The sequence below is a fragment of the Elephas maximus genome, chromosome 19, assembly GCF_024166365.1.
Source record: "Elephas maximus indicus isolate mEleMax1 chromosome 19, mEleMax1 primary haplotype, whole genome shotgun sequence".
In the NCBI taxonomy this organism is placed as follows: Eukaryota; Metazoa; Chordata; class Mammalia; order Proboscidea; family Elephantidae; genus Elephas; species Elephas maximus.
In genome coordinates this window covers 77,031,346-77,047,077 of record NC_064837.1, presented here as the reverse complement: position 1 = coordinate 77,047,077, position 15,732 = coordinate 77,031,346, and the positions used below count along the sequence as shown (strand labels likewise).

The following is a 15,732-nucleotide window of genomic DNA, read 5'->3' as shown; positions in this document are numbered from 1 at the left end:
CAATTTCCTCCTTTTACTTAACGACAGAGTAATGCATCCGCTTACGTGCAGCTCTTGCAAATACATGGTGTACCTGGGAGTGACAGGACAAGCAGTGTGCCTTGCCCAGAAGCAGGGGAGGAAGTGTCAGTTCAGATGTGCCAGCCTGAGGCTGAGATGGGAGAGCTGCTCCTGCTGGTCCCTGTTTGAGGTGGGCAGAAGGGCCGTCCTTGTGCTTCTCCTGTTGCTGTTTGTAGTTGCCTTCAAGTCAGCTTTGACTCATGGCGACTCCATGGACAACAGAATGAAACGTTGCCCTCTCTTGCTCCATCTTCACGTTTGCTGATGTGTTTGAGTTCATTGAGTTTCCCCTCTGGTTCGTTGACCAAACGTGGTGTCCTTTTCTAGCGATGGTCTTTCCTGAGGACGTGTCCAAAGTGAGTGGGAGCCTCGCCATCCTCACTTCTAAGGAACATCCTGATTGTATTTCTTCTAAGACTTCTCATAATGTAGTACATATTACCCATACTTGCAGTGTGGCTGTTTCTCTTCCCGTGTTGGAGGAAAAGTGGCATTCGGACAGTATTGATTTAACAACCATGCGTGTAGCCCTTACTGTGTGCTGTTTCAAGTTCTCCTCTAAGCACTTTACAAATATAAACTCATTTAATCCTACTGAATTAGGTTAAGCTATTATCTCCTTTTTTCAGATAAGGAAACTGAGGTATAGAGAGATTAAGCATTTGTCCAAGTTCACACAGTAATTGAAGGGACTGGGATTTGATTGAGTTCAACAGTGTAACTCCATATACACACATATACATAGACATATATAAAACCAGTTATCATAGAGTCCATTCCGCTAATGGCGACCCCATGTGTGCAGAGTAGAACTGCTGTATAGGGTTTTCAAGGCTATGACCTTTCAGAAGCAAGTTGCTGGGCCTGTCTTCCAGGGTACCTCTCAGTGGGTTCAAACCACCATACCTTTAGGCTAATAGTCAAGCGCTTAACCATTTGCACCGCCCACGGACTCTATATACGCATATAGATGTGTGTGTACTATAACGTTTTTAGATTAGCAGTACTTGATGGTTAGGAATGTCCAAGTATACAAATTTCTTTTTCTTAACTCACTTGCAAAATGTCAATTAGCCCTACTGTAATGAATATTCCCTATTGATAAACATTCAGATTTTCTCCAAAATTTTTATGATGTAAATAATGCCGTTGTGAACATCCTTGTGCCCTAGTGTGGGGACTTGTTAGTTCTTAACAGTATGTTGATGAACTAGGAGTTGTTAGTAGTCTTTTATCACATAGTTACCATTTTGGCTGTTTAAAATCACCCTTTTAATGTTCTTAGGCCCTTAAATAAGCGTGAGCAACCCCCAGTGGTTGCTTGTTTCAATTAAAGAAATTTTAGGAATGGGAAGCCCTCAGGCCCCAGTTTTCTGGAGATATTGGTGCATGTCCCCTTGTGAGCAAAAGACTGCCCCACGCTTTGTCCTCTTAGACCACCCAGCTAAGCTTGCGGACTGAACTTGCCCGAGTTGTGGTTGCTTGCCAGACCCTCGGTTATTATTACTGTTATTTTTACTAAAGGTCTCTACATATAAAACATGTCTTCATTGACTGTTAGAAAAAACTGCACTGAAGCCATTGCCAGTGACACCACCCTAAGCATGTGACATCAAGTCCTTCGTGAGAAAGCTCCGGGTTTGCGAGGGAGGCGCTCTTTCCCGTGAGGAGCCTGGTATACTTCCTCTTGCCTAGTGTGGAAGCTCCCTGACTCACCACTGACTGTCCCCTGACCCTTCCTGCCAGGAAACCCAGTTACGGCAGATCTGCTACCCACGGGATGGCCGTATTTGCATTTTCCCCTTTTCCCTGGCTCTGGTTTTCTTAACCTTATTGTTGTCTTTTTTGCGGTAAGGCATTTCAAATCCTTTTAAGAAAGAGGCAGGCTACAAAAATAATCTCTTTTTTTAGTATCACTGAGGAATAGACAAAGCATGCATTTCAAATAGCCTTCCTGTGGCAGAGTGGTAAGAGTGCCAGCCCCAAACTGAGGTCCTCCTGTGTGAGTCCCACGTAGCCACTCACCAGCGCTGAGACTTTGGGTGAGTCCTCTAACCTCTTTCAGCCTCAGTTTACTGCTCTGTAGAGTTAATAATACCTTGGTTATAGAGTTTCTTAAGGATTACATGAGATGCTCAGCACATTATAAACAGTTAATGAGAAGTGTAAATCATGTAAAGAGTAGCTCACATCAGTGTTTGTTGGGAGTAGATTGTACCCTCTACTTTTCTGGTACCTTCGCACAGTGTAAGGAATTGCAAGAGCTGGTCTAGCTTGGGAGCCCTGGTGGCTCAGTGGTTAAGGTCAGCAGCTCAACTCGAGCAGCTGCTCCTTGGAAACCCTATGGGGCAGTTCTGCCCTGTCCTAGAGGGTCGCTATGAGTCAGAATCAACTCGAAGGTAATGGTTTTTCTCTTTTTTTGGTCTTGTTTGAGTTGCTCATCACCACGTTGCGATGGCAGGGCTCTCTGAGCTTTTGTGCTGGAGTGTGCCTGCCGGCGGTTGTGGGGTCACTGGAGGACTGAACCACAGGCCGCCTCCAGCATGAAGCTCTGTGCTGTGTGGGTGGGCAGCCAAGGCCCATGGGTACCTCTTCATCGCCATTGCCCCAGAACAATCACCATCTTCTCCTTTGGACCCCTTATAAAGTCTGGGTAATGGATTTCCCTGCTCTTTCCCATCTGTCCTTCCTACAAAGTCCTCGCTCTAAAATAGAGATCTAGTAAGTGGCACTGCCCCAGTTACAAACTTTCGGCGGCCGCCCTCTGCCTGCCGAGTGAGGCCCATGCTGCATGATATGCCAGACAGGTGAAGCCAGGCACCATCTGGCCAAGGGGGACTTATCTCTTGCCCTCACAAGCTTACTCTCCATCTCTTTCTCTCTCTCACACAAAGATATACCACAGGGACTTCTAACATTTTCATCAGGAGTCCATTGAAAACTATTTTTTTACATAAGGTTGTTCATACAGTTCTCATATTGTCTTTTTTCCCAACTTTTTATTTTGAAAATTTCAACTCTACAGAAAAGATGAAAGAATCAACATCATTCCCTTCACCTAGATTCACTAATTTTTTGTATATCACCACATTTGTTCCCCTCTCCTTCCCGTTCTCTTTGTCTCACTGTCTCCATACAGAGACAGATGCACACACGTACACATACATACACACACGCGTGTGCATGCGCACACACACACAGAGTTTTTCTTTTTGCTGAAATGAGTCCTAACTCTTGAGATAAGGACCCTGTCCTGCATATTTCTTTTTTTCCTGCATAATCACAACACCATCATCACACCTATCACTCCTTAACAACGGTCCCTTAATGGTCCCTTAATGCCACACGCAAGTCAGTTTCCAGTTCCCCAGGTATCACAGCTGTGCGTCTCCTTTATGCCCTCCAGTATTCAGTCATGGTTCACACACTTCGTCTCTTTAGTCTCTTTTACCATGGAATTGTCCTGCCCCGTTTCCCACCCAAAACTCCGCCTCTGAAGTGTCCGGGCTAGTTATCACGTAGAGTGCCACCCATTGTGGATTTCTCTGCTGCTTCATCTTGCTCTTCTGTCCCCTGTATTTCCGGTAAACTGGAAGTTCTGTCTAAAGGACTCCATCTCTTTTGTAAAACAACAATGACCGAGGTGGGCTTCTCCTCTTTCCCTTTTCCTTGCTCATCTTCAGCAAGAGGGGTCCAGAAGAGTATGTCGGAAGCCCTGAGAGGCAGCCTTAGCTGCTGCATTCATTCATATACCATTCAGTATTCTTGGGGCACCTGCTGTGGGCAGGCATTGTTCCCTGTGCTGTGAGCACTGCGGTGAACAAAGCAGATCAGGAGCCTGCCCAGCTTCTATTCTGGTTGGGGCAGTGGACCATAAACAAACCAGTCAGTAATGAGATGTAGGTCACAGTAAGAATAATAAGAGTTTAAATCGTGATGGCAGACCCAGGGGGTGTTGTTTTCAGTAGGGTGGTTAGTGAAGACCTGTCTAGGGAAGTGACATTTGTGTAGAGACATCTGGAGAGAGGGAAGGAGAGGGAGAGGGAGAGGGAAAGAGGCGAGAGGAGCCGGACTGAGGAGAGCGTCCCTGCCACCCACGCTGTCAGAGGTTCTTGGTGGGGGTGTTCTTTGTCCTGCTTTCTTCCTGTGCTGAGAGGGGTCACCGGTGCATGTTGGAGCTCAGCGACACCTCCAGTCCCCCAGCTTCTCCCCTTGGACCTGGGCCTGTGTCCTCACGGACTGCGCAGGGAGGACTTCCCTATTACCATATTCCTTATTTATAAAATACCATTTTAATGGCTTAGCAACTAAAGACACCTTTTTGGGGTGGTGGAGAAAGGGGTGGAACCTGTGAAAAGAGAAGGTCCATGGTTAATTTGCAGATCAACTCTAAAACCATCTCAACTTCAGACTCTGTAGAATATGAAAAAAATGTGCTGTTTTGAATCAAAGAAGTGCTCGCTTCCCCTTTATTTTGGGAACTACAGCTCTGTAGTTTCAGAGAGAGGTGTGGCTGTCCTCTAGAGGCTCCATTCCTCACCAGCGAAATGACAAACAAGATGCAGTTCCCAGACCACCTGGAATCCTGCGCCACAAAGTGCGATGACAGGCAAAGATGGGGTATTGCAATGATGCAGCGTGGAAAACAGACAGAATTTGCGAAAGGGATTTTAGAGACATCTTTATGTCTTAAATGTCTAAATTAAATGTAAAATGTTTAATGACGCTAAAAGTCCTCCCCTGTGACGTATTCCTTAATTCCTCAAAACAGCCCCTTCTCCAAACTCTGAGTAACCTCTTCTTGCTCTAAACTTTTAGGGAATATTCCCCCAAATTTGGTGCAGATCACATGGGGAGCATTACTGTTCCCACTGGATTCCCTCCTCCCCCCAGAGAATTTTTCTGGAAGGTGCCCAGGGACTCTCTGTTGTGTTGACTCTTGGTGATTCTGACGTTCTTCCAGGTTCGGGAAACTCTGTCCTACAAAACCCAAAAACCCACTGCCCTTCAAGTCGATTCCGACTCATAGCGACCCCATAGGACAGAGTAGAACTGCCCTATAGAGTTTCCAAGGAGCGCCTGGTGGATTTGAACTGTCAATCTTTTGGTTAGCAGCTGTAGCTCTTAACCACTATGGAACCAGGGTTTCCAGCCTCTGCCATATAAGAAAACCCAGTACCGTCGAGTCGATTCCGACTCATAGTGACCCTATAGGACAGAGTAGAACTGCCCCATAGAGTTTCCAAGGAACACCTGGAGGATTTTGAACTGCCGACCCTTGGGTTAGCAGTTGTAGCACTTAAACACTATGCCACCAGGGTTTCCAATGAGCCACCATTAGAAGGTCCATTTAAAGCCCCTATACTACAGAGGGAAACCCTGGTGGCGTACTGGTTAAGTGCTATGGCTGCTAATCAAAGGGTGGGCAGTTCAAAGCCACCAGGCGCTCCTTGGAAACTCTATGGGGCAGTTCTACTCCGTCCTGTAGGGTCGCTATGAGTCGGAATCGACTCGACATTACTGGGTGGGTAATGGTGGCTCATAGCAGATTTGTTTTGTTTTTAATGTATAGACATGACCATGAGGTTATACTGTAAGGGAAGATTTTATCTGAGTCCAGGTTTTTTTTTTTTAATCACTTTATTCTTCAGAGTGCTTAGCGTATGTCTGCATATCCTGGATGTTTATTGAACAAGTGAGTAAAAGGCTTTAGCCCCACAGAAGCACAGCTGTATCTCCCTGCACCAGCCAGTCACAGCTTCCCTTCTCTCCATGGGTAGTTCTCCCTCCACAGTCCTGTTCACAGTCATGACTGGCAGGGCCATAGTTTATACCTCTAGCTCCAACATCTTTCTTGACTTCCAGCCTGTCTTACTTGGAAGCCCACGGAACTTACTCACCTGTATGTTCTTCAAGCATCTTTCCTCCTTTACCTGTGCCTCTTCTTTATTTCTTTCGTTGGTTAAGGCCACCACCATCTTCCTAGGCTCCAAGCCACCTTCAGTTGGAACCAGTTTTCATATAGTCTAACTCTTAACCATTCCTGCCTGTGATACCATGACCCCTCTCGCCGCCCCCCCCCCACCCCGACCAACGTCAACCTGCACTCTGCATGCTCTGAATCATGTCACTTGCCTTCAGGATAAAGGACCAACTCCTCAGCGTGGGACCAAGGTGTTCCTCCCTCTTAGCTCCAACTCCTGGCCGTCCCTACATGCTCCTTGGCTAAAGGGTTTGGCATTACAGAAAAAGTTCTCTGAAGGGTCGGATTGAACCAGATCCTAGGAGGGGCCGTGTTATGGTCTTTGCATGTGAAGTTCCTTGAAGGGTCGGATTGAACCAGATCCTAGGAGGGGCCGTGTTACGGTCTTTGCATGTGAAGTTCTCTGAAGGGTCGGATTGAACCAGATCCTAGGAGGGGCCATGTTACGGTCTTCGCATGTGAAGTTCTGCTTCCTGGAATTCCTTTACCAGTTTTGTCACCTGTTGCCTTTCCTCCCATCTGGACTCACAGAACATTTCCTTCCGGAAGCTTCCCTGACCACTTCCTTTTATCTTCCCCGGGTTAGATGTCCTTTCCTTTCCTAGGTCCTATGTATCATCATCTATCATCAACCCCCCACGTTGTATTGTAATTTTAATTCACACGTCTTCCCCCAGAATCTGAGCATCTTTAGAACAGGAATTACACCTTGTTGACATAAAATTGATGCTTAATAAGTATTTACTGAATGAATGAACATGCAAACCAACTCTGCGAACAGTACCCACATTTCAGTTTGTTAATTCATGTATGATAAAGAAAAAAAGAAGTATACTCTTTTTTTTTCTTCTTTAATGGAGAGATTTTGGTGTCTGAGGCCAGTTCTAGAATGGTAAAAAATGTCATTGCTTTTATATTCCAACAGGAAATATGGGATGTATAAAATCAAAAAGGAAAGACAATCTGAATGACGATGGAGTAGATCTGAAGCCCCAACCAGTACGTAATACTGACCGAACTATTTATGTGAGAGATCCAACGTCCAATAAACAGCAAAGGCCAGTAAGTAGATAGTCTCAGGAGAGAATTCCAACAGCAGGATCAAAGCATGGCTGGCATAATCTAAAAACCAATCTGTGACATGTGCATGCAAAAGATCACATTGATTACTTGGCCTCAAATAACTTTAGATATGCTTTGTACTTAATCCTTGGAAGAGCTTGTAAGCATTTTAGCCACTTATTGTGCAATAGCTGGGTCTTTGGTCACCGTCTTAAGTGTTGAGAAAAGCATCTTTCATATTACTAGTGTTAAAGATCCAGCTCTTTATTTGTATATATGAGAAGAGAGCTGGTGTGACTTAGGAGAGGTGGTGAGATTAGCACAGTGGTCTGGGAACCAAAGGAAATGCTGAATTCAGGGCAGAAGTTAAAATATGTGCTAATATATCCTTTGCGGTATCATACTATTCCATCTTGTCATTTTCTCAGCTAATTTTAAACGGTACAGATATATAAGCTGTTACAATTTATTATAATGAGTGAAAAGATTAAAGAACAACACTGCCCCTTAACCTGGTACAAATAGCTGCATCAGAAGTTTTGTATGCATGATGCACGATTTGGTGCGTTTGAGAAATGCTTGGCAAAGAAAGAGCTCATATTTCATGGGAAGGAAGAAAAGAGCTTTGGATAATTATAAACTTAAATGTACTTTATTTCAGACCTTATATTCTTTCCATGCATTCTTTCAACTCCCGTAGCCCAGTTTTTTATGGAATTCATCAGCCTTAAAGCTGCAAAATGTTTATTCCAGGTTAGCCCAAATGCCTTTATTCAGAGTTTTCGTAGTTTCTCTGACATATTCCTAAAGGTGTTCCCTCCACCTTTGCCCATTATTCTGCAGGTATAACATATCTGTCATATGTAAAAGTCACATGTCATTGTTGAGGACTACTAAGTCAGAGCTGGCCTTGTTAAAAAAGAAGTGAATACATTATGCTATTAAATTGTCATACATGATGTTTCTGGACAGATAAATTAGCATTGTAATTTTCTAGGTAGAAAATACAGACATTCAAAGTATAGATGATTAATAATAGCTTTAACAGTGATGGAGCCCTGGTGGCACAGTGGTTAAACGTTTGGCTGGTAACCAAAAGGTCAGCAGTTCAAATCCACCAGCTGCTCCTTGGAAACCCTATGGGACAGTTCTATTCTGCCCTATAGGGTTGCTATGAGTTGGAATCGACTCAACAACAGTGGGTCTATGGGTTAATAGTGATGATAATAGATATATTTTAAAACATATAACTATATAAATGTAGAATTGTATATTATATAAATACGACTAATAGAAAGTAAAATAGAAGGAATTGGAGTCACAAAGAATTGTTTTATTATAGACTTCAAAGTTCTCATAAAGAGGAGGTGGTTATTTTCTGGTACCATGTGCTACAGATTTTACATGCTTTAAAATCCGTGTTTTTTTTTTTTTTTTTTTTAAATTATGAATGAAGATGTCCTTTATTTGAAAAGCAAAGGAGAATAGTACAAAGTTACATACCATTTTTCCTTTTTTTAATCATGAGACCATGTACTAGTAAGAGTAAAAAACATTAAAAAAGTTAGAAAGCAGAAGTAGTAACAGTTGTTTGAAATTCAGCTCTTTTGTGTATTCCCTAAGTATCTTAGTGTCCTCTGTGGTCACTGACACCCTCGCTCCGTGAGCTGGTTCGCTTGGCCTTTTCCATTAGGTCAGTAACATTCTCAGGGCTGTCCGGTGTGCTGGAAACGCGTGCCAGGGATTACAGAGAGACTCCGAGGAGACCCCAAGGCTGAATTAGTGCAAGTTCAACAGCACTCCAGGAAAAGGCGTTTTAAAGAAAGAGAGAGTCATGGTACATGAGTGGCGTATCTGTATTTTGTGCTTGTAAAAAGCATATTATAAGTTAGTCTTGTTGACACTTTAAATTTAGTTTACTGCTTTCAAAATGATTTAATTAGTTTTGTGCCTTCTAATTATTTCCTCTAAACCACATAAAACAGAGCATACATCCTAATTACTCAAAGCTACATAATTTTAAAAATCAGGTTTTTCTAAACTTCTCAAAATAAATACCGAAGGATAGTGTGGACGCATGGATTTTCTGATACCACGATGTAGTAATTTCCCCCTGCCCCCCTTCCCTACTGAATTGGAGATTTTATGGGCTTATTTCCATCAGAAATTAAAATTTCACTGCAAAGTGTTTTGGTTCTATTCCATTAAATCAGCTTAATACAGAGAAAAAGAAAAGTTACCTGGTTTGCAGGTGTATGCCTCTTACCGTGCCTTTCTTAAGAGAGGCATTAAAAAAAAAATCCAAAAAAACCCCATTGCTGTTGAGTCAATTCTGACTCATAGTGACCCTATAGGACAGAGTAGAACTGCCCCATAGGAGTTCTAAGGAGTGGCTGGTGGATTCGAACTGCCAACCTATTGGCTAACAGCTGTAACACTTAACCACTGTACCACCAGAGCTCCAAGAGGCATAATAGACTTTATATATCTTCACCACAGTCACCAGGAGAAAAGGAATTTGATTTTTAAAGGTAATGAAGGTGGCCTTTTGTGCCACCAAATCCTTCCTGATAGCTCCCAACTAAAAGAACAGAGGATACCCCGATTTTTAACAAGCCTGGGGAATGTGGAGGTCGGCAGTGTGGGGCCGTGCAGCTACTCCAGTCACCAGGGACCCAGCCACTCCCACCTTCTCGCTCCTCTGTCCTGGGGTGGGGTTTCCATGGCTGCTAGGACTCCAGCCTCCACATGTTTCCAGGCAGAAATAAGAAGAGGGTAAGGGGATAAAGAGGGCCTTCCCCTAAACCCACACAGTCATATTTGCTTACAGAAACACACTCCTCCTGCCCCCATGTGCATTAAAAAAAAAAAAAAGCCCATTGCCATTGCGTCAATTTCGACTCATAGCAACCCCGTACGAGAGAGTAGAACTGCCCCGTAGGGTTTCCAAGGAGCTGCTGGTGGATTCCAACTGCCGACCTCTTGGTTAACAGCTGAGTTCTTAACCACTATACCACCAGGGCCCCACCCTATGTGCATAAAAAAAAAAAAAAAAAATTTTTTTTTTTATGTGCATAGGAAGCTAGAAAATTTGAAAATATAGTTAGCTGACCAGCTCCCACCCCAAATAATATTAGGATTCTCTTAGCAAATAAGACGGGAAATTATGATTGAGTAAGCATCTAGCAGCATCTGCCCAGAGTCCTGGTTCTTTTCTGTCACCATGGGCAAGTGCCAGCTTTCAGAAGAAAGACCCCGTCTCTGAGCTGTGTGATCTAATGCTACAAAATTTTCTCTCTGTACTCCTCTTTTTTCCAACTTGATCGATTAGCAAAGCCATACCTCATTTTTTACTGTTAGAAAAATGATATGCCATATAACATGGGTGTAAGAAAAGCTGAACATCTTTTTTTTTTTTCTAACAAATATTCTCTTGTAGGTTTCAGAATCTCAGCTTTTGCCAGGACAGAGATTTCAAGCTAAAGGTATGTTTTCATAGCAACATAGTTTTTTTTTTAAACTGTTAGCGCTTCTGTAAAATAATTGTCCTGGATGTTTTCATTTTTTATTATAGGGTTGGAATTAGTTATAATTTTAGGTTTTTATGTTTTGGAGCCCTGGTGGTGCAGTGGTTATAGTGCTCAGCTGCTAACTGAAAGGTCAGCTGTTTGAACCCACCAGCCGCTCCATAGGAGAAAGATGTGACTGTCAACTTCCGTAAAGATTGACAGCCTTGGAAACCCTATAGGGCAGTTCTGCTCTGTCCTGTAGGGTTGCTTTGAGTCTGAATTGCCTTGATGGCAGGGGGCTAGGGTTTTTTTGTGGGGGAGGGGCTGTTAATATTTTGAGCTGACAGATGCTGTGCACAGTGCCTGCAGCAGTTTACGTTCTGTGGGTGCGTAGGCGTGAGCTCCATGCAGTGGGACTCAGGCCAGCTGCCCCTCCTCAGTGCTTCGTCTCCTTATTTGGGCCTGATCAGGATTTGTTACAGCATCTCTGCTAGTGGATTCTTAAAGGTCTTGGCTTGCGTTCTTCGTTTTAGATCCGGAGGAGCAAGGAGACATTGTGGTAGCCTTGTACCCCTACGATGGCATTCACCCAGACGACTTGTCGTTTAAGAAAGGAGAGAAAATGAAAGTTCTGGAGGAGTAAGTCCACCCAAGCGCCCTCCTGGGTCATGCCTCGTTTCCCAGGCCACTCATATTCTGACGACTCCCGTTTTAGCTTCCAGGAACCCAAGGGTGGCCATGCCCGCTCAGGCTGCGGGCATGGAGTTTCCCGGCCCCTTGTTGCCAGTAAGCTTCGGGAGTGGAAGGAATAGGGCCAGAGGAATGTTCCTTTTAGATTTGGCTGTGAGCACTCTCTGGGGTTTCCTTTTGAAGGTTTCTGGGAGAGTTCTTTCTTTACCCAGCTGTGCCAATTCAAGAGGTCTGGGTCTTTCTAGGTGGAATTTGCGTTTAAAAAATTTTTAATTGTTAATTAAAAATTTTTTAATTAAAAAGATTTAAATGCCATTTTTACTTTGTTATTTTGCTCGAATTCAGATTGGGTTTATGGGCCCAACTTGGTTTGGTGTTTAGGGGGCGGATTAACCAGTAAGCAAGGTATGCACAGGCATACACTAAGCTAGGTTATTTGTGTTTACTTACTAATCTGTGAGGAGTCCTGGTGGCGCAGTGGTTAAAGCGATTGACTGCTAACTAAGAGGTCAGCAGTTTGAAACCACTGTTGGCTGTGTGGGAGAAAGGTGTGGCAGTTGGCTTTCGTAGAGATTTACAGCCTTGGAAACTCTGTGGGATCACTGTGAGTGGGAATTGATGGCAGTGGGTTTGAGTACTAATCTGTAGTGAACAATTTCACATGGGCTTCACCACATACAGCGTGAGGGTAATGTGGAAACAGCCACTGGTATTGGAAAAGCCCCTACTCAGCAGTTGCAGCCCTTCTGGGATGCCGCCTGATGACATCATTTCCTCGGCCCCCAGCACTATCTCGCAGACACAGGGCGGTTGTACCTCCACAGGCTCAGGGCAAGACTCAGAATCAGGAGCTCCAAATATTCTAGTTCTCACTTGCTTTTCTGGCATGAGCTGTCACCCCGGCCTGCCACACAGGGCTAGAGGAGGGAGACCCACTTACAAAGCGAAGGTGTGCAGAGACTGAGAGCAGTGTATTTTACAGGTTGAGCGTGAACTTGCGCCTAATCCAGCCCTGCCACTTGATAGCTGTGTGACCTTCACAAGTCACTTAAACCCTAGACCTTATTTCTTCACTTATGAAATGGGAATGACAATACTTTTCATGAAGTTGATATGAGGATTAAATGTGTATATGTGTGTGTATACACATAGAAACATTAGACTACCTGGCATATAGTAGGCAGTAGCTAAGTGCTAAGGAGCCCTGGTGGTGCAATGGCTAAGCACTCGGCTGCCAACCCAAGGGCTGGCAATTCGAACCTATCCAATGGCTTTACAAGAGAAGACCTGTCAAACTGCTCCCATAAAGATTGCAGCCTAGGAAACCCTATGGGGCAATTCTACTCTGTCACATAGGGTCACTAGGAGCCAGAATCTACTCAACAGCACCTAACAAGAGCAGCTAAGTGCAAACAGTTAACATGCATGGCTGCTAACTGAAGGATTGGAGGTTTGAGCCCACTCAGAGGCTCCTTAGAAGAAAGGCCTAGTGATCTATTACTGAAAAATCAGCCACTGAAAACCCTATGGAGCGTAGTTCCACTCTGACACACGTGGGGTCGCCATGAGTTGGAGTTGACTCTATGGCAGCTGCTTAACTAAGTGTAAGTTGTAGTTGTCCTTGGTGTCTTGTAGGTGACATCTGTCTGTGGGATGTTGAAGAAGAACATAATTGAGGATCCCAGGACCCATTCCATTTCTGCCTCCTTCCCTGGCCCGCTTCTTCCTTCCAACACCGGCCCCCTCATTGAGGGTTAGAGCATGGGATGTGCCTTACCTGTTGGAAGTGTTTTATCATTTCCTTTTTTTTTTTTCCAACGACACCTGTCTGTATGGAAACTAGGTGTTTTAACCAGGGCTTCAAATTATTTGGTTCCAGTTCAAACCCCTGCTGAGAATTTGCATTTCTAACAAGTTCCCGGGTAATCGTAATGCTGCTGGTTAGGGACTGATGCTGGGAATCACTAGGAGAGCAGTGGTTCTCAAAATTTACTATACGTAAGAATCACCTGGGGATCTTATTAAACTATAGATTCTGATTCTGTATATCTGGGGAGAAATGCAAATTCTCAGCAGGGGTTTGAAACAAACCAAACCAGTTTGAAGCCCTGGTTTTAACAAAGAAGTTTCTAATACATGAATTATGGCCCGTTATTTGCTTGACTCCCATTTCTGTAAGGATCCTAAAACATTTCTTAGATACCTTGGAAGAAATTGCAAACATCTTGCTTCTGGAAGATAGGAACCATTTCTACCAACTTTTATGTTGCACCGAGCACAGTGAACCACACTTAAATTGGGAGACTATTTTCGTTTGTGTAAGTATCTAAACACATTTTTATTTTGGCAAGAGGAGTGAGTTTTCCCACATGGACTCTGAAGTTCCAGGGATCTACCCCACCCTCCTCCACCCACTGAAAGAAAAACCTTAAGACAGTAGCAGTTGTGGCCCTTGACTCTTGGATATAAACACCTTTTGATTTTGTGTTTCTTTTTCAGACATGGAGAGTGGTGGAAAGCGAAATCCCTTTCAACAAAGAGAGAAGGCTTCATCCCCAGCAATTACGTAGCCAAAGTCAACACCTTAGAGACGGAAGAGTGAGTTCCCAGTGCTGTCCTCTCTTACGGCTTCTCTGCTGCATTTGGATGTCTTGCTTATCCTTCCTATTTTCCTTCCCTGGAACATTGTTGTTGTTTTTGTTGTTAGGTGCTGTTGAGTTGGTTCCGACTCAGAGCAACCCTACATATGACAGAAACACTGCCCAGTCCTGTGCCATCCTCACAATTGTTATTATGCTTGAGCTCATTGTTTTAGCCACTGTGTCAATCCATCTCATTGAGGATCTTCCTCTTTTTCGCTGACCCTCTACTTTAGCAAGCGTGATGTCCTTCTCCAGGGACTGGTCCCTCCTGACAACATGTCCAAAGTTCGTGAGACGAAGTCCAAAGTCTTTCCATCCTTGCTTCTTTTTCCAAGACAGTTTTGTTCATTCTTTTGGCAGTCCATGGTGTATTCAGTGTTCTTTGGCAATACCAAGATTCAAAGGCATCAACTCTTCTTTTATCTTCTTATTCGTTGTCCAGCTTTTGCATACATAAGACCTATGAAATGTTAAAAATCTCTTTTCAGGTGGTTTTTCAAGGATATAACCAGGAAGGATGCCGAGAGGCAGCTTCTGGCTCCCGGAAATAGCCCTGGAGCCTTTCTCATCAGAGAGAGTGAGACGTTGAAAGGTAGGAAATGGCTCAGTGGTTCACTGTTTAGAAGGTCATTTTCAGTAACTGGCTTAGAATTACTCAAAGAATATGTTGTGTACTGGTAGTGGAAATTTTATAGTTTGATAACAAATTGGTATTATTAGTTTCACAACTAAAAATAACCTAGGCTAATTATGGCCATTTCTTACTACACTTTGTTTGCTGAGCTTCTTGCATTGTTATGTAAAGTAAATCCCCCAATTTTAAGAGAAAGAAAATCAAAATAACTTTTCGATTCAGGTAAATAATAATAAAAAAAAAAGATAAAGAGGGAAAATGGCATGTTGGTAAGCTTCATAGCAAACAAAATGCTTCATTTGTCAATGAGAATTTTTATAGGACTTTAAGAATTATGCATTATATACATACTTAATTTATATTTTATATATATTTTTGGCAAGATGTCTACCATAGTGCTGTACAATGCAGATTTCACTTGTAAAGCATAGGTTTAACCTTTACGTATACTTTTTCCCCCACAGGAAGCTACTCTCTGTCTGTCAGGGATTATGACCCTGTACATGGTGATGTTATTAAGCACTACAAAATTAGAAGTCTGGACAATGGGGGTTATTACATCTCGCCACGCATCACTTTCCCCTGTATCAGTGACATGATTAAACATTATCAAAGTAAGTGAGAACTGTAGGTTGGACAAAATAAAACACGTTTGCTATGGTGAGTGCGCAAAGCAGCAACAGTTGCCTCAAAGACGCCGACGATTGTGAGGATGGCCTAGGACTGGGCAACGTTTTGTTCTGTTGTACTTAAGGTCACTGTGAGTCAGAGCAGACTCTGACAGCAATTAACAACAAAGATGTTCAGCACTTTTTTTTATATTATAATGTTTGATGCATCATATTTCTTTTGGGTAAAACTGGACAGTGGTTTTCCCTTAAATATAGATTCAAAGTAAGGTTTGAGGTTTGAGAATTATTATCCCAGTCCAAGTCCATGCTGTTTGAGAATTAACAGTCAGATTTTACCAAGAAAGAAATGAATATCATTTGCACATAGTGTGAATTTTTATGATGCATCTTCACATATCTGAAACAGGAATGGAAACTTGAGGTCTGTGTCTTTGTGTATATGTATGTGTGTGTGTATGTGTAAAAGTAACACATACTCTGGTAAAACAGAACAAAAACAAAAACAACAAGAACACGAAAG

General features: G+C 43.2%; 1 protein-coding gene across 5 annotated transcripts in view; it reads left to right on the top strand.

Annotated features, from left to right (window-relative positions):
• LYN (LYN proto-oncogene, Src family tyrosine kinase) overlaps positions 1-15,732 on the top strand; it is a 176,365-nt gene that overhangs the window by 74,542 nt on the left and 86,091 nt on the right. For 2 of the 5 annotated variants that reach the window (XM_049860085.1, XM_049860088.1), the window contains exons 2-7: positions 6,969-7,105; positions 10,545-10,590; positions 11,148-11,253; positions 13,804-13,902; positions 14,435-14,538; positions 15,045-15,194. In XM_049860085.1, coding sequence (XP_049716042.1) covers positions 6,974-7,105; positions 10,545-10,590; positions 11,148-11,253; positions 13,804-13,902; positions 14,435-14,538; positions 15,045-15,194 — 637 coding nt within the window. In that variant the 5' untranslated portion in view covers positions 6,969-6,973. Of the gene's footprint in view, positions 1-1,145; positions 2,103-6,968; positions 7,106-10,544; positions 10,591-11,147; positions 11,254-13,803; positions 13,903-14,434; positions 14,539-15,044; positions 15,195-15,732 lie in introns of those variants that run through there. The other 3 variants (XM_049860087.1, XM_049860089.1, XM_049860090.1) reach the window with 3 other exon arrangements.